Genomic DNA, 18,160 nt, shown 5'->3' with positions numbered 1-18,160 from the left:
GTGTCCCATGGTTTTCTGATTTTATGATACCCCCCTGCTACTGTTTATTGCTGTGTTCTGTCTGTGGATATCAATTTACTTCTCAATTTGGTATCTCCTGTGGCAGATGGATGCATAATGCCAATGTGCGACGCTTAACGAGGAAAGCAAAGATAGATGCAAAAGAGTCGAACACCACAACTAGCCCATATGTTCCACCTTGACTGCGCGTGTCAGTCGCAATTCATCCCCTACTAAGGGGACACCGATCTCCTCAAACGCCATATCATCGATCCATTGTCCATTGGGCCGAACGAGTTCGCCACGCGACAATTTGGCGGCGAGATAGAGCCAGTCGAGGGAATTACCCACAGTGCTCACCTCGTCACTGATATGAGTGATTCCGTACTTCGACATGTGGTTGTACATCTCGTTGTCTGTCCAAAGCTCGAACAAATGCTGTGCTACGGCATCGGTATCGCCAACGTCCACCAAGAATCCATTTTTGCCATTCTCGATCTGCAGCGGAATGCCGCCGGCACGCGTGGCGATGACGGGTTTGCCTTTATGTATTGCCTCGGAAACTTTCACTTCGAAGCCTTCGAATGTGGATAGTTGTAGTGAGATGGTCGCCTTGGAAAGAAGGGCGTTTAGAACTTGATCTACTGGCCGCACCCGCAGCACGCAGATCAAGTGGCGGATATCCGGGACTTTTTCGTCCAGGTATTCGATTGTTTCATCGTAGATGCGGGTGCCATCAGGATCATCCACCGACCCATGCCCACAAATTATGAGTTTGGGAGGGATCATGTGAGGCGCTTCAGCTACTAATTTGTTGTAGAACTTTTCGTATGAAACCAACACATCAACAATGCCCTTTGATGGGTCGAATCGAGCAATCTGGATGATATATGAGTCTGGAATATAGGTTAGGTTCCAGTGGTACGATCATTGTGGATGGTGATTCGGTTACTAACCCTCGGGGTATTGAATGGTTGGCATGTCCGCATTACGACAAGCTGCGTTGAATATACGACCATAGTGCGCAATGTCCCAGTCTCGCATGGTCTTGTTTAGCCCATCCAGCCTATAATCCCATCAGCGAAGTGTGCTTCAGATGTTCATCCCTCTTCTTACCAGTCAGTTGATGCAGGCATATAGCCCACCATCTGTGGAGGTACGTCTGGTGGCACAAATGCGCTCACGGGGTGGCTAATAAACAAATCGGCATATTTGATGTTATCCCATAGAAAGGCCCATGCCTCCGCCTGTGCGGAACCAGGCACTGCGACTAAATCACAGCGGATATGGATATGGCTTCGAAAAACGACCGGTCGATCTGGGACTAATCGTTTCGCAATGGGAATGATACCTGGCATCTGGGGATCGTCGATAATCACCACATCCGCACCGCCCTCTGATGATGGAAGCAAAGGACCGCCCGTTCGCGTCCAGTATCGCCTGGAATTTTCCTCAATCCATTCCTGTAATAGCTTTTTGTTCTCTGGTGCTAAGCGCTCGTGTTCATAAGCGACACCTTGCAGAATATTGTGCATTGTCTTTGTTGCCCGAAAAACGCCCGGTCGTGGCTTCGGAACGTACCTGTAAAGATCAAATCAGTTTTTTAGTGTTTGTCCAGATCCATGAGCTGCAAAGACACAGATACAGGCATGGACACACCATTTGATGTCAGTGCCTAGAGCATGTGAGAATCGTAGGAGAGCATGCCGCATCAAAGCCACTCCCCCACCTTGAGGGGTGGAACTGAAGAATGCAACTTTGACTTTGCGCTTCTTCAGGTCACTCGCATAGTGCTGAACGGCGGACCATGTTCTGTCCGTGACTGTTGTCTTGAAATCACTCAGGTCCGCAATCCGCACATGGTAAGCTGTGTCCACCTCCACGAGACCGAGGAAGCCCACTTGTAAGAGAGGAGTGATGTCCGGTCCAAATAGTCTATATTCACTCAGACTCAATAAATGCTTTCTGATATTGAACGGGATCAACAGACCTAACACCCTTGCGTGCCATGGACTCAGCCTGCTCATCAATGGTTTTCACATCCCATCCATCAGCCGCTGGGTCTCGAGCTTCGCTAGATTGGCCAACGCTTATTCTGTCCACCAGTGCTGCGTTCGACATGACTAAGGGGACAATATCGAGCTCCGCCCAAAGACGAGAGCATAGACGCGGGCAGTGATCTGCAACATGTTTTGGCATTGATATTCCTACAATTTTCTCCATATGCCGCTGAGAATAGGCCTGTAACTCAGATAGGATGAATTCAGTGGCTTGTTCTGCGCCTGCTCGATCCGTAAACTGCTTCTCAATGAAGTCTAGTAGGTACGTGGTATCACGGATTGCGATTGCTATCGTGGACGTCTGATGATTTTCAAAATTGCTCGAGACACCGGCATAGATGGTCTAGTATCATTAGTAGTTTAAAGAATTGGCCATCGCTCCGTGGGAGATGTCCATACGTCTGACGGAGGCCCAAACCAAGCGTTGCGCTCGAACTGTGGCGCTAGTCGACGTTGTTGCGTGACTGAGGCATGACGTTCAAACTTTTGATCTTCGCCTCCCATGATGCTCGAGAATATTCATGAAAATGTAATCCGATCCAGCAAGAGTACCAAAGGGAGATTCAACATTGCTATGGCTAGAGGTTGTATAGTATCGCATGTGTGACTTCATCTTGGGAATGACGTAGCAAGGCACCCAACCACGGTTATGGGGGGATTGTTGTATAGACACCGAATGAATCTCTCAGCCAGCCTCCATCAAACAATCATAATCAACCTCAAACATGATGGTAAGGGAAACGGGAAACGGTGGATCACCCCCCTAACACGAGGAAGAGAGTGCCTGTACCTCGTGGAGACTGATGAGTAAGCCCAGCCCAAGCCCCTTTTCCAGGTTCCCCCGCCTCAGGGAAATTAGATAGGTCTTCACGCACACCTTTCTCTTTCTCCTCTTTCTCTTTCTTGGAAGGACTGTCACTGTCCTTGACCCCAACTACCGGAAGCTTTGGTCTTCTGTTCTCATTTACCCGCAATTTAAACGTGGGTTGCAATTGTTGATACTCCGCCAGAGAGCTCCTGACCGCGACACCGCGTCAAATCCCGCAAAGATGGGTGCACAAGTATCCAAGATGATGGGGAAGATTTTCGGTACCAAGGAAATGCGCATCCTTATGTTGGGTTTAGATGCTGCTGGAAAAACAAGTATGACACCTATGTTCGCTTTAAATGAGATCTCGATCAAGGTGGCCTAACGCTTCTTCCAGCTATTCTCTACAAACTTAAACTTAGCAACCAGGACGTGACTACCATCCCCACCGTCGGATTCAACGTCGAAAGTGTGACCTACAAGAACGTCAAGTTCAATGTCTGGGATGTCGGTGGTCAGGACAAGATCCGACCTCTTTGGAGACACTATTACTCTGGTACACAGGGATTGATCTTCGTGGTCGACTCCAGCGACACAGCTCGTGTGGAGGAAGCTCGCTCGGAACTGCATAAGATTATCAACGATCGTGAAATGAAGGATGCTCTGCTCCTCGTGTTCGCCAACAAGCAAGATATCCCTGGCCGTGCGTCTCTCCTGTTCCTCAATTTGATGATCTGTTTACTGACTCCACTTCTAGATCTGAGCCCGGAGGAAGTTACTCAGCAACTACAATTGACTAAGCTCAAGGATAAGCTGTGGTACGTGGCACCTAGTGTTGCTACCGACGGCACAGGTATCTTCGAGGGCCTGGTAAGTTGTGTCCCTGGCCTTATGCTTTTTGATATCTCAATCTAACCATGTCCTCTCTTGCTAGGCCTGGCTCTCAAACAATGTCAAGACCCCCGCCCAGAAATAAGATACACTGGTGTGATTTCGAGAGGCGCTCCTCGGGTCGCCTCGTTGTACAACATCTCGCATTATCTGACCAGTGTTTTCTCTTTTCTCTTCATGTCCGTGTTTTGATGACAAGACGACGCAGCATTTGGGCTTTTGTTTTCTTGGTCTTTTCTATTGTTTGTGGCCTTTGTATGTCATTGCTTTATTCGTTGTTTATCTTCACTTCTATGATATCCCCCTCTGTTCTTATATGGGCTTGTTGGGTCCAATTTAATACTTTAATCTCATTATGTTCTTTGCCCAATGTTATCGTTGTTCATCCCCCATTTGATTGTGAGCGTGTTTCACTGTGCACATGTTTGGCTATGGCGTCGACAGGGTTGACATATCCTGGCATCGGTACTCCGTATAGATACCTAGAAAATAGAACCAAATGACATACTTCTGATTAAACTATCCGTGATCTCAGATTTGAATCTCGAACGTATCCACGGAGCCGACATCCGTGTCTCCACGCAGGGCCCAGATGTTTCGAAAGCTGTGGATCGATTCCAACCCAGTCGGCTCTTTGCCTTTGCGACCTCAAAATGACGATAGCGGAACTCGCTTCCTTGGCCAAGGGCTTATCACAGACATATATAAATAGAATCATAGCATAAGATTGATATGTTCAAGACTTCTGGTTTTTTCAGAAAAGGACTCTTCCTGTACAAAAGAGACAAAACATTATCCTACATTTCTTGTCTACACTAGTCTATATATTGCAAGAGATCTCTCAGGCCTCACCACTACAAAAGTCTCATATCTACCATCACCTTCTCCATTGCTCCTCACAGCAACTATGCCTCACTACAAAGAAGGAGACAAGGTCAACTACAAACCAGTTGGAGGTAAGATATGCCTTTTTCCAATAATGTCTATATATCTCAAGATATGAATCATCTGACAGACTATGGCAGGTCCAACCTCGAAAACCAATACTAGTGTTGGTGTCGTCCGTGATACTTTGCCGGGCCGCAGCGCGGCAGATAATGAGCCGCGGTATAAAATCGAGAACATGCACACCCACAAGAGCTCCAACATCAAGGAGAGCAATATTGAGGGACCGGCGGAGTAATGCGTGGTCTTTCGATATGTGGGACATGTATATTGACTTAGCATACATAAATTAACTTGAATTGCTTGGTCTATATGGGTTGAGTAGCGTAAATGAGAAGATATATAGCTGGCCACCAGTGTTCCGGCAGTATACTGGCCCCCTGCACGAGGTTGGAATATAATGCCTTTGAATTCTTGCCTTCAAAAGGATCTTAGCGATTCGGTCATTTTGGTATTTGTGGCGGTGCTCTTGAATGACGTAAAAATGCGATAAACAGCTATTTTGGACGAAACAATATATAGGCTTGTAACCGCCCTAGCATGTTCTGACGTATTTGGTTGGTATATTCCTTCGTCATTGGGAATAAATAGTATTCCAAAGATCTGTGTTCTGCAGCAAATGAAAATCAAGTGCGTCCAAAGTTCTCTCAGCTGATTCTATGCCGTCCACGCTCACTGTACTCATTCTCCACTTTGCAGAGGATGAGTGAATTTCCACCCGCGGGGACTAAGGTCATAACACGGGGATTCAGAGAAGTCTGCGAGGTCGACGGCCGTACATTCTTCAGAAAGAAAGGTTCACAAGAATGGATCGAGGACAAATCCAATCCCGACGACTTGAAGCCCCCTGTCGAAAACCCACATCTGTATCTCTATCTCGTCCAGTGGGAAGCAAGACCCGCAGAGCCTAACCACTGGGCAATTTTCCTCGCCGACGAAAACGAGCCTGACTTCGGTTATGTCTACAAAGTCGTGGGAGATGCAACACATATGAGATATCAGCCTTCGGCTGAAAAGGTTAATGTTGCCGAGATTGGCGTTACTGCTAGTGTGTATACTTTGGCAGTTGTGACCGATGGACAAGCCAGGGTGGCGGAACTAGTGAGACAGGCTGCGGAGGAAGAACCGCCTCCTCGAGCTGAGAATAGGGCGGCTGTCAAGGAGAATTGTCAAGGGTGGGCAGTGCGTGTGATTGCTAGACTGGTTAAGAAGAAGGTTGTTATGCCCCAAAAGCTTGAACTGGTCAGGTCTTTGTTGGAGGAAGTTTAGAGGAGGCGCTGAAAACACCGGAAACCATGCTAGACCTGCTGTATGTAAGACACCAGAGAGCATTATAGGTTATTGATTCGTTGGTCGACTTCTACTTGGCTAATCTGGTAGAAGTAGACTCTATCACCCATAGTTTAATGACTGCCTGGATCAAGAGCCTAAGAGGGGAGGTCTGAAGAGTAGTGTAGGATTTTCCGTCCAATCGAGTCTTGAAAGCCTGAAGTCTCAAGATATGTCATTGGACAGAAAAGCAAGAAAATAGGACATCATAACATAAACATTAATCAAAATTGCTGAACCATCGATTTAAGACTGGTTGGGCCAGATATCATTGGCAATCTCACGAACCAACTTCAGCTTATTGATCATACCGTCCCAATCAATAGCGTTACCCTCACGGTGAGAAGCGAACCCACACTGCGGGCTAACGCCGACCCGGTTAAGCGCGGCGTCTAGGGAGATGTTACTACCCTCGGCAATGAACTTAGCAGCATCAACGATACGCTTCTTCATCTCCTCTTTGTCCTCTAGCCTAGCGAACTTGCTCGTGACAACACCCAGGATGACGTTCTTATGAGTGGGCAGGAACTTGAGGGGCTCAAAGCCACCAGCCCGCGGAGTGTCGTACTCGAGGTAGTAAGTATGGAAATTGAGCTCTTGGAAAAGCTTGATGGCAATACGGTCGTAGCCGCCCTCGGAGAAGTGGCGGCTGCCAACAAAATTCCCGCGACATAGGTGGACACCTACGTGCATATCCGCTGGTAGGTTGGCGAAGCAGTCGTTGTACTGCTTGATATACTTCTCGAACATGCTATCGGCGGAGTACACGTTCAGAGGATCTTCCTTAAAACCAATAAGGAACTTCTTGGAACAGAAATCTGAGTCAGAAGTTAGCCAATTCGGGGGAGCTCAGTTGGATGAGAATTTTCTTACAAGCCAGATTGGGGTCATCGAATTGGACGTTACGACAACCGGCATCATATAGAATTTGCAGCTCGACCTGGTAAGCCTTGGCGATGTCACCGAAGTAATCATCATCATTGGTATACACGGATTTGGGATACGCCTTGCCCTCGCGATAGCGCAGATGATACCAGTTAGGTGCAGCGAGTGTGATTTTGAGATTTCTGACTTCGAGGGTAGGTACTTGACTGGCGAGGTATTTGAACTGGTCGACATAGGTACTGCCGACGTGCTTGATCTTGCCAGTACAGATAACACTCTCGCCAGGCTTGTGGCCAGCCTCCAGGAATGCGGCAATATCAGGGGCATAGGGACGGAAGTCATCAACGTCGATATCGTTGACCCCTTCGAAGCCATCCAAACCTGGGGAAAAAGTACCCCAAAACACTAGTTATGTTAACGCGGCTTGCTTGATGGATCGTCGTATTACTTACTGTGTCGACGGTACTCGCCGTCAGACAATGCTGCGTAGCCTAGCTTCCGCTGAGTCTCGACGATAGCCTTGATCTCCTTGTCTTCAGCCTCGGTCAGTTCAGATGCGGGGATATTCCCGGCTTCAAAGGCTATCTTGGTCTCTAGAAGCTGATCTGAGCGTAGAAGGGATCCCAAGTGCTCCGCGCGGAAAGGTGGACGCTGATGGAGCTGAGGAGCCATTATGAATGCAAGGTATATGGTTGATCCTCGGAATTTGGGAGCGTTGTCTCTTCGAAGGCGCAATTTTATTGTATAGATCTCCAAGGGTAGACAAGAAGAAGGTGTGTCTGAAGGAGGACGAGGAGAGAGAAACCTGGGGAGACCGGACAAGTTAAAAGAGGGGCACTAATAGCATTATCATTACCATGTTATTCGAGGCGATCTTTCCAAGCTGCGACAGGCATTGGCCCACAGTAAGGAGGTGAGGCCCTCCACAATCTGGCGGACCACTTCCCCTATGAGATTGATCCCAGTTGTAGCTTAGATGCCGATCTGCCCATTCCTTTGGCGTTTTAGGCTGCCAATCGAGCCCATGTGAGCCATTGGAGGATACACTTCCCAAAGAACAGCTTCACACATGGATTCGAGGTCAAAACTTGATCGAATGTGGAATCTCAAAGGGCCTCCGATTTGATGTATAGTGCACGGGCCATATGACAGTCCCATCCTTCGAGTATACAGCTCATGCAATTTCCTACCCTCTATACATACAACGTATACATAGCTTACAAAGTGTTCTGGTTCTTTTTGTTCTTTTCGTCTAATCAAATCGTAAGGAACGAGTATACGTTTACACTGTATCTTCTGGGTTCCAAGGTTGAAGCACTCGCTGAGTCACAGATGACAAAGACGTCAGTGGAGGGGACGGGACCTGCCCCTGCGATGCGAGTGGGGAAGCCCGGCACTTCACCACCATCCCCTCAGCCGACGGTCTACCACTACCTATTGGTCTGTACTATACATTTTATGCTGTCATATTGGCAGTCTCAGGCATCCGAATATCAAAGCTATGGGGGATGTGCCCTCGGCATGACCAGTGTGCCATGTCTACCATGTCCTCAGTATCTGCTTCGCCCTTGGAGCTGCTCCCCAACGAGCTTCTAGACGACATCATCTCCCACTTACTCACGGATCCACCATCGTTCGGACAGATACATCATGTGCCTAGTTTACAACCAACCCAGTCTTCAACGAAAGATCTCAAGCATCTCGCACAATGCTCATGGCGTCTACTTCATTTCGTGCGACCCCAACTGTTCGCTCATGTCCGTTTGGATCTCCATGATGAATCCGACTTCCATTCCTTCATGATCAAGTCGGATCTCTGTCAATATGTTACTTCTATCGTAGCAACTGCGGATGAAAGCTCAGGTCACAAGGCTGACCCATCCTGGTGGCGTCAAGTGCTCCGCTATCTCAATCCTCGCCATGTGATGGTCATCGCGCCGCCACTCTTCATCGGCGACACCCTCGCCACCCCAATCAATGATGCTCATAGCTGGGCATTCAACATACCCCTTCAAATTTTGGTTTTGGAACGAGAGCCCGCGCCTCAGGAACCGTCCCAGCTACCTGACCTGGACACTTGCACAAATCTTCTCACATCACGCCCATGGACAACGATGAAGTTCAACGAATCGTCTTCTCTGAAAGCATACAACCACTACGAGTACTTCCTCACGCATGTTCCGTCTGTCCTTGCGGAATGGGGTATATTTGCGACTCGTAGACCCACCAAAACATTTCACCATCCATTCAACCTACCGCTTACCTTACACGGCCTTACATATTTTTCTTACACGGCCGTGTTTCCCTTTTTCAATCACGCGCAAGTTGTGCTTGATGCCATCTTAAAAATGGGCCAGTTGCGTCGTCTTGATGTACAGCTGGCACCAATGCAGGATAATCATGTTACCGAACTCGAGCAACGAGGGTCTATGGACCCTAACGACCCGTGGATGGAGCTTACGACCTCATACTCTTTGATTGGGTATACCGTGAACAACATGTCGTCATTGAAGGAATTCAGGTGCGGCGATATGCATGTCGAAGCTATGCGACAAGACCTGTTGTCAATCTTGGGCGATGTCATTGACAATGTAGGCTGGGTACATGATGGACGCGGAGCGTGGAAGCGCAGTTAGAGATGGTTCGCCCATATTATGATTTCACGACGCACATAGTTTGTTTACACATTAGATAAATTGCAGTGATGGTATTTTAAATTGATTCTACCGATTTAGTGAATGAACATTGAATACGAAGCACATGTAGTAAAGATGAAGCCAAGCAACTGGAGAACCTCTGTGGGGTAGGGGCTAGGCCTAATCGGGCTTATCCACTTTCGGGATGCCCAGTTACTTTTACAACGCTGCTTCTTGTCTTGATATCGGACTCATGCGGACGTGACGGGGATTTCTCGACAGCAATGGCTAGAAATTCAAATATTTACTCCGCAGAACCTGCATTTCCCGTCCTTGCTGATTCCCTCCTCCCACAATCAGAACCAACAGGAAAAGCAGCGCCTCTAAACGAGACAACCTCGAGAACCGACTGGAGCCTCGAACATGATTGGAAGAAAGGCATCCGATCCTCAAACAAGGGAATCTTCCGGTGTGGAACTGTGCTCGGATTCTCTAGACTGCGATCGAGAAGCAAGGAAAGCAATGAGTATATCGGACAGGTGTTAATGACTATCCTTCTACACTCTCAACGAGACTAATACATCCATAGATTCCTCGATACATTCTCACTGACCACCTTCGGAGAATCCAGCCATCCTCTGAACCGAGCACATTCATCATCCACCCAGCAAGTTTCGAAGCCTTTGCACCAAGGACTTTACTGAATGACCTGGAGTTTTCCTCTGAAGACAAACCCGGCCTCTCCAGGGAAGATGCAATCCGAAAACTGGATTCTGTACAATTACTTCCCGTGCAGAATTTTCCAAATGCCGCACATGCCATTGGGAAGGTCTCAGATGTGCTGCACGAGATCCAAGAAAAGCGAGGACAGAGAGATTCAACCGAGTCAAGTCCCACCGATCATCCCATTGTCCTCATCGTTGTGGGCCTGGATAACCTGACCGAACAGGTAATTCGGGCGTCCAATCCGGCTAGAGGTGCAGCTGTTTTGACATCTACACTGCGTACCTTGACTCGGTTATCTCGTCTGTATGCCTCTCATCTCTCCGTCATCCTGGTCAATACCAATGGAGTTGGTACCGTGAATTCGGAATGGAGCAATAATCAAAAGTATGGCAGAAACACTACTCCAGGAGATAGTGCTGCGAGACAACCTCTGGAAGATGGGATTCACTCCATCTTCCATCCGGATATTCCCTCTTTGTTCCCTACCTTGCTGATGAAGGCGTTGGACCAAGGCATCGATACTCATCTGCTGCTTTCTGATTTAAGAGGGGCTGAGATAGTCGAAGTTATCAAAGACCGAGTCGGTACTGGTTTAGGAAAATGGGGAATTTGGAATGAGCAATGAATGATACCATGTGCCATGATATCGTTGATAAAGATGACCCTGATCGATCTTGATGCAATTATCCATACTATTACAGAGGTTCTCAAACATGACAGACCACCTCTCGCAAAGCGCCGGTTTGTATGCAATTGGCCCAGATGACTGGGCCACTACCATCCTTAAAATTTGCAAATACCAACTCCAGTTCATGAGACTTTTTTTTTGCCTTTCTGCAACAAAAGGGGGTATCAAGCTTTTCATTTGTGGAATCCAGCTGGTCATGGAAGGATTTCTTACCATTTGGCATTTTAGGCCTGGCTATCCTTCTCAGCCCATCGCCTCATCACACCCCGCTCCACCACCGAGCGAGCCTCCTCCTCACACTTGGAGAGGTCCTGCTCCGCGGTTTCCTCCTCAAAGAGAATATCTTGCTGCTGCACTTTGACCCATTGTTTGTGTCGCTCGCATCGCTTTTTAGTGCACACGCCACGCGTCCAGAACGCAATATCGTCATCGCTATCGCCGTTCATAGCTGTGTCTCCGTCTGCATCGGTAGAGGGTGAAGAGCCCATAGCTAACGCTTCGGCTGTTCCCTCCGCGAGGGCTTTCTTTCCAGCCTCGGAAAGTCGCCATTCGTCGAATTCCTCGTCAGACCACGAGAGCCGCGAGTCGAAGCCACAGATATCTTTCCATCCACCCTTGGGCTCGTGCTGCTTTAATTTCTCCACTATGCCTTTGGCGCGTGGCTTGAGAAGTGAGACGAATGTCGTGCGTGCGGCAAGCATCTCTTTGCGGTGGAGGAGTTCGTCTCGCTGACCGCGCAGCTTTTCGATCTTCGCTATCTCATCAGGTGAATATTCCATGCTCTTGTCATGAACATCGACTCCTAACCACCTGCCACTCTGCGGTTTGGATTCGGCTTGGGTTTCTGTCGCGGTTTCTTTCTCATCTGCTTGCGGTGGCGGGGAAATAATGCGATCTCCAAGCTTTCGGAATTCCTGTGTTGATGCCACACCCATAATGGCAGCTTTCAGGTCTCCAGCCGTCAGGATGCCACCCATGCTACCTAGGTCTTCGAAAAGACCATTCGCCTGACCAGCGCGCTTTTTAAGTTGCTGGGTCTGTTGACGCATGAATTCACGGCCATGGTCATCGCAGCAATATTTGCTTTGGGGTTTCGTCTTAACGCGTGCCGGTTTACGGCATTCGAGAAGCCGGCACATAGGTTTCCATGTTGTGCATCCTTTGCCTTCACTTGCGCAGTTCGGGCCTGGTATCTCAAGGTTAGATTTGGATAGAATAGAACCATATCTCGTTAACACTCACAAATATACCGATCGATCAGATCTGCATCCCGAGAATCGATATTGACGCATTTCCCATGGTACCAGTCATCACAGTCGGCGTCACATCCGATCATCCAAGTATGGTTATCAGGCCGTCGGCAGATACAGAAGATTGCGTTTTCATCAAAGCTGTCAGAGTCATCGCCTTCTTGAGCGGCAGGTGCTCTTGGCCCTCTCTTCTTTTTCTTCTGTGGTTTTTTCTTCTCTTCGGGCGCTGGGGATCCTGCTATCGAGACAGAACTTTGCTTCTTGCCGGGCGTTTTGCTGGCCCGGGAGACAGGCGTGTTCGAACGGCCCCCACCAACGCTGTCTACATCTGGGTCGTTCCCCTTGCGCTTTTTGGCGGCAGGCTTCTTCGCAGTACCCTTTTTGGCAGAACTGGCTGTAGGCTTTTTGCTTGGGAGCTTGACGGAATTTGCTGGGGATGATCGGTCCGACGATGATGCTCTTGATGTCAACCCGTGCTTGAGGTTGACAAGTGTCTTCGATGTCGCATAATCACCCGTACCATCAAGGCCGACTGAACTCGTCTCCAGATCATCACTGATCGCGAATTTTTCAAGGCAAGAGCTCGGTTCGATTTTCACAGATGGCAGGGGCGTATCTCGATTGGGAGTCAACGGTGGGCCTTTATTGGGGTCATAAACACCATCGTAGAGGTCCGCCCACGACAGACTCTTCTCGGAACTAGTCAGGCCATTCTGAGGCGTAGGTCCAAGATTCCTGAAGAGTCGATGCACCTTCTTGGCTCTGATGGGGCCAAAGTATCCGCATTGTCGCCACCCACCAATTCCCACCACCCGATTATCGTGAAGTATAATATTGGTCGGGATCAAATCGTTGTGTGTCAAGAATAGATGTTCCTCCTTTGCTTTGTCTGTGAATAGGATATCTCGTTCGCGGGGCTCGACAAAGGGCGGAGTATGGGAGTTGAGTTCACGGTGGACGTAGGAGGGTTCTTGCGCGGGGGAATCGGTTGTTCCAATACGTTGTAGGACCTGGCGACATTGATTCTTTAAAACCTCAATTTGATCCGCATCGAGATACCTCCAGGCAACTTCCAGCGAGACGCCCGCAATGCGAGACTCGATTGTGACATTTCTCCCTTCAATTGTCCCACAAAAGTATATCACCGGCACTGTGACTCCAATCTCTCTCAGCGGATTCTCAGCCTTCTGCGCGGCTAAAAGTTCATTCGCATTTGTAGAAGAGTATCTTTCCGCCATAGTCCCGTCAGCCAATTCGCGGTCAACCCGAATGATTATGCTTCCAACTGCGAATGCCTCCCTCGGCCCAGAGATGTTGAGGGAGTATTCCGGGGTACAATATTGTTGCGCGACCTTCTCCCAGTAATTGTGCACGGCCGGGTCAGGTTGATACCAGTGCATGAAACGAGGGGTGAAGTCGTCAGCGCGCGGTGTGTACCGGCCATACTGCGCGCTCTGAGAAACAAACGGGTCATCGCTGGGGATGTGATCAGGGTTGGTTTCGTAGGGATTGGTTGTGGATTTCGTGGCCGCGGAGCCATTCACATCATTTGCGCCGGCTGCCTCCATCTCCGCCATGGCTGTCGCAAGTGGAGGGGAAGGTATTAAGTGCGCAGTTCAAATCAATAGATTTCGCCCTAGTTGCCCGTCTGTATTTGCGAGGGAGAAAGCTTGCGTTGGCACCTGCGACGTTGAAATATACGAGCGAAGATCGCGCGGGCAAAACTAAATCGATACGAGTTCCACCGAGACTGCGGGAGACATCATGTGGATTGCATCGAGGGTGTGGGGTTCTTCAGGTGGGGATACCAGAGATTTTCAAAATGCGCAGTCTCAAGTCCACGATTGGGAAGGTGCTCTGGGTGGTCTTGTGTTGACTGTTGAATTCTCACAGGGTTGCGGACTGGCGCGATCCCACCGCTCGATCAAAGAGTTGGGGGTCTTCTTCGAGGTTCTCGCTGATGATTCTCAGTTGATGGATATGAGGAGAAAACAATGTCAAATCTCCTCTTGAACATGCAGATCCTCTGCTTTCAGCGTGATTCGGTGTCCAGGTGCCTGTCTGGGACTGAACATTATCGGAGTTGCGGACTGACCCCGAAGGCGGTGAGAATCTCGGTGCACGCGACAGCGACTCCCTCACTCTTACTACATTAGGAATGCATGATTAACATGTCCTTGGAAGGTGCATCAATGTCAAAGAGAACCTCGCCCACTAACTAGAGTGCTTGAAAATGCAGGCCCAGTCAATCTCAGTTTTCGCTGACATTGCTGGAGAAAAGACACGGATTGTTGTCAGGTTACGACGGCCAATGCGGCAGACTTGAACGGATGATGGTGCACGATAGGGTTTATCAAATGAGAGTGTGTTTCAGATCTTATACTCTGTAGGTGTGCATCTTTGGGAATTTGCTTCCGAGTTATAAAAAGAGCGGACCAAAAGCTCTCAATTGAAAAGCAGTCCACGGACACTGATGCTGACATCCAACTGTACAACGTTCTGCAGCAATTTGACCCAAAGAGTACGACTGCAATCACTTTCCCGGGACTCTTGATTGGGTGAGGTATGTCCATAAAGAAGGGCATGCCTCCCAATGATGGAAATCCTTCACAAAGAGATCTGAGAACATGGTCAAAACATGTGGGGAGGTGATTTCCAGGGGCCGACTAGTCCTGCAGGCTTCAAATACCTATTTAAAACATCGCCTACTTCACACGTTCTCCATCCATACAACATGTCTCTACGAGCTAATGTAAGATTACAGGTCGATATTATAAATCTGATCAAGAGTCATATGAGGGATATCAGGACACTAGAAGAATGACCTTCCAATGTGGACCTGTATGAGACAGCCCTAATCAGGTTAGCCGCCAAACCCAAGCTCTCCCAATTGTGTGCCTATACGGAGTCTTTACGCCAAAGAGATGGTCTTGGCCAATGCTTCGACGCAATTTGGCTTCAAACAACCTCCTTTCACGTCTCTGTTCTATGACATGCTTACAGGGTACCTAGCTGTGCCACATCTCGAACAATTTGCAATGTTGTGGAATGAAGCCTTTGTGGCGGATGTCTCCTCTCATCGTCAACCTCTGTCTCTCACACAGAAATTTGAAGCTAGTTTAGTCCAGAACACGTTGTTCCTAGGCCGCATACACGGGGAATTCGATCCAATGTACTCCGTATGGCGGGGTACAGATAGGTCAAGATAGCCGAGCCGTAGATCATGGGCTGCTTCTGTGCTTTTCTGGGCGTTCCTGAAGCTCCACTACCACATGCAGCACACTATACCCTGCACGCCCACAATGATGATCGTGCCCAGAAGGAGAAAGGGCACATGCAGACACCATATCCCATTGTAACATCCTTTTGGCTCTCTTTGTTTTCCTTGGAAAGCGCCAGAGTGTGTTGGTTTCAGCGCCACCGGGCCGGGTGCTCCTGATCTGCAGCCACATCAACTCCATCACATTAAGATTTCATTCATTAGGGGAGATCAGCGGGGAATATCCTGCTGATGGGATACGGAATTTAGTTGTATCCCGGGTTATCTTGTTTCAAAATATATTTAAGGTTTCCTGTTTGCCAGAAGGTAGGACTTGAAACCTCAGGGGAATCGTGAGATTGTGTTTATCAGCCACAATGGCTTTGGTAGCAACGCTTGCAAGGATGCGAGATGAATCAATGAGAGGTATTAGTGTGGGAATTGGATAAAAATACTGTTCTTTGTGTATATGACGAAATCTCAAAGAAAAGGAGAGATCAAGCCTTGGAAGTCCCAGCCCTAAGGCCCTGTGGATACTTACTGGTCGTTGGCCATTCTACCTGGACAAAGGCAACAAAGAACAAAACCTTTGTCAAGGAATCAAACACTTTAAGCATCTACAAAGTGACTCAATTTACTTTGTTGGAGTGTAGAGAAAACCATTGTAGCCAGTCTCTAGAATGTGCGCTTTGTCAGTGCTAAGGGTAATAAGTATCTTTGCTTTTCCCTAGCGTTCACAGAAAGCATCTTTACAACCTGAGCCAGACCAAAATAAAAGAAACCAATGAGAACTCGCTCCCCAGGACTGCACCTCCTTATGGATGAATCTAAGTCCCGTGTTCAAACCGTTCGATCCACTAGCACCATGCCATCTAAATTGAAACTCCAAGCAAGTATGTTCATGAATGGGAGGGGAAATATTGCAGATCCCCACGACGACATGCCAGACTATTGCTGGGTGACTGTGCTTTTGCCCGAAGATATGTTGTGTGAGGGCCAAAGCGACGAAGAGATAATGAACCTTGTGCTTTGCAAAATCCAGACTGGCAATGTTGTTATTGGCGATAGTTCGATGCATAGCTTAGGGCTGAATTGTCTTTCATTACCCGTTAAGGATATCCCTCGAAAAAAGGTGGGTGCAATTCTCAATTACGCAGAAAATCTCACAGATTGGTGGCTTCAACAGATTCGCCTAGGCAAAGCCTGCATTGACCAGTATAGTGTTTTCGAAGCCACTAAGCGCTCTTGTGGGCATACACAGAGCCTAGAAAACGTACCTCACGGTCAATGGTCTGCCGATTGCCTTTCATGAACCCACGGGATCGGCAGATGTATTCTGTATGGTACGATTAGTGGGGCGAAATGCGTTTGAAGGAACGGATATTCCGGATGATGGGAAATAAATGCCGTGGATCGGCCAAGAACAATCCTAATATGGCATGTCATGAAGGAAAAGTGGAGTGGGGGCGGAGAACTGGGGTTAGTCTCATGAATGGGAAATGAGATTCATGAACTGGATCCCAGATTGGTAAATAATAGGAATCGCTTCTCGTGCACCTCATGGGTTGCCATGGTACTAGGTACCTAGTTTGTATGGAGTATGGAGTGAAGTGCGAAGCACAATCGGAAACGGATTAATAGTCTTTTTGGCGTCCCTTATGCTTTTACTCCGTACATCATTAGAGATATAAGCGCGATTTATTCAGACAGAATAAGTAAGAGGATCAACAAAGTAGCACTCTGGATGAATAGGTTGGAGCGTTGAACTTTGGACGGAATCCTTCGTAACGCCCATGTTGTAGACTTGACAGACTTTGCCCCAGGGATCTCTGTTTCAGACTCCACAGGGTCACAAAATGATAATTTTAAAGAAATCCTTCAGAAAATAACTCATAAGCCGTAGAATGCTGTTTAAGCCTATTAGGGAAGCTATGCTACCGCAATGCCAAGATACGGGCACTAGCGGAACTTGACCGAGACCCTATGTTGTAGGAAACCTGAGCCTTGGAGAGCTTAATTGGGAAGAACAGGCAAAGTCTATACATAGTCATCGAAGAGAATATGCGCCGATCCCTCTCAATCTGTAACGCCCGGTGATGGCGGACTGAACACCGGGCGGATTACCGGCTCCATAGCCGGACACACGCCGTCAATGATTCGAGGAGGTGGGACCTGAGTTGCTCTAAAATGTGGACTTGATCGATCGAGCTTAGCCCACTATACATCGCAGCTGTGGGAAGTTGGTTTCGTCACGGCCCCTGGACTCAGGGGTGATCTTATCAACCCTGGAGCTCAAGCTTGTGTTAATTATTTATCCCCGGCGTGTTTGGCCCCCAATCCTATGAGACCTGCATCTCAATTACGCGCCTATCTGGTCTCTGACTCGTTGTAGAGGCGGTCCACACGTATGAACCGGAATGCTGGAAAGCTACCATTCCTCTCTAGCCTAGTTCGTCAAAAGACGATGAGCGGGTGCTGCGATAAATTGTTGCTAGGTCTTTTACGGTCTACCCCTGCTTATCTTCAGCGCGATTCGGTTACACCTGTTTTGCGCCCTGTCATGAGTTGAAGAGAGGGCCCGGCCGTCATTCGGCGTTCGATGCTTAGGCCTCTCCTCTATACTAAGCACATAGTACCTTTAAAGTACGGGGTACCGACGTTAGAACTACCCGTCCATTATCCA

At 48.4% G+C, this 18,160-nt stretch overlaps 7 protein-coding genes across 7 annotated transcripts; 4 read left to right on the top strand and 3 right to left on the bottom strand.

Annotated features, from left to right (window-relative positions):
- Positions 1-180: 180 nt before the first annotated feature.
- Positions 181-2,564, bottom strand: ccg9 (putative trehalose synthase (Ccg-9); the record flags this gene model as incomplete). Its single annotated transcript, XM_057179974.1, has 6 exons — positions 181-896; positions 957-1,066; positions 1,117-1,581; positions 1,660-1,935; positions 1,991-2,403; positions 2,460-2,564. 6 exons carry the CDS (start codon positions 2,562-2,564, stop codon positions 181-183), a joined length of 2,085 nt encoding a protein of 694 aa, XP_057028360.1.
- A 545-nt stretch (positions 2,565-3,109) lies between these two features.
- N7457_008930 (ADP-ribosylation factor family protein) lies at positions 3,110-3,844 on the top strand (the record flags this gene model as incomplete). Its single annotated transcript, XM_057179973.1, has 4 exons — positions 3,110-3,203; positions 3,266-3,571; positions 3,626-3,738; positions 3,803-3,844. The coding sequence occupies 4 exons, from the start codon at positions 3,110-3,112 to the stop codon at positions 3,842-3,844; spliced, it is 555 nt and encodes a 184-aa protein (XP_057028359.1).
- An 822-nt stretch (positions 3,845-4,666) lies between these two features.
- On the top strand, positions 4,667-4,942 carry N7457_008929 (uncharacterized protein; the record flags this gene model as incomplete). Its single annotated transcript, XM_057179972.1, has 2 exons — positions 4,667-4,715; positions 4,785-4,942. The coding sequence occupies 2 exons, from the start codon at positions 4,667-4,669 to the stop codon at positions 4,940-4,942; spliced, it is 207 nt and encodes a 68-aa protein (XP_057028358.1).
- A 464-nt stretch (positions 4,943-5,406) lies between these two features.
- On the top strand, positions 5,407-5,973 carry N7457_008928 (uncharacterized protein; the record flags this gene model as incomplete). Its single annotated transcript, XM_057179971.1, has 1 exon — positions 5,407-5,973. One exon carries the CDS (start codon positions 5,407-5,409, stop codon positions 5,971-5,973), a length of 567 nt encoding a protein of 188 aa, XP_057028357.1.
- Positions 5,974-6,279: 306 nt separating this feature from the next.
- N7457_008927 (cobalamin-independent methionine synthase II family protein) lies at positions 6,280-7,590 on the bottom strand (the record flags this gene model as incomplete). The annotated part of the gene is made up of 3 exons (XM_057179970.1): positions 6,280-6,851; positions 6,907-7,323; positions 7,371-7,590. The coding sequence occupies 3 exons, from the start codon at positions 7,588-7,590 to the stop codon at positions 6,280-6,282; spliced, it is 1,209 nt and encodes a 402-aa protein (XP_057028356.1).
- Positions 7,591-8,462: 872 nt separating this feature from the next.
- On the top strand, positions 8,463-10,905 carry N7457_008926 (F-box domain protein; the record flags this gene model as incomplete). Its single annotated transcript, XM_057179969.1, has 3 exons — positions 8,463-9,549; positions 9,870-10,093; positions 10,144-10,905. 3 exons carry the CDS (start codon positions 8,463-8,465, stop codon positions 10,903-10,905), a joined length of 2,073 nt encoding a protein of 690 aa, XP_057028355.1.
- Positions 10,906-11,192: 287 nt separating this feature from the next.
- Positions 11,193-13,795, bottom strand: N7457_008925 (putative PHD transcription factor; the record flags this gene model as incomplete). Its single annotated transcript, XM_057179968.1, has 2 exons — positions 11,193-12,154; positions 12,211-13,795. The coding sequence occupies 2 exons, from the start codon at positions 13,793-13,795 to the stop codon at positions 11,193-11,195; spliced, it is 2,547 nt and encodes an 848-aa protein (XP_057028354.1).
- Between the last annotated feature and the right edge of the window lie 4,365 nt (positions 13,796-18,160).

Source organism: Penicillium paradoxum (assembly GCF_028828445.1).
Source record: "Penicillium paradoxum strain IBT 22861 chromosome Unknown utg000007l_segment0_segment0, whole genome shotgun sequence".
Classification (NCBI taxonomy): Eukaryota; Fungi; Ascomycota; class Eurotiomycetes; order Eurotiales; family Aspergillaceae; genus Penicillium; species Penicillium paradoxum.
This window is presented reverse-complemented; position numbering and strand designations above follow the sequence as displayed.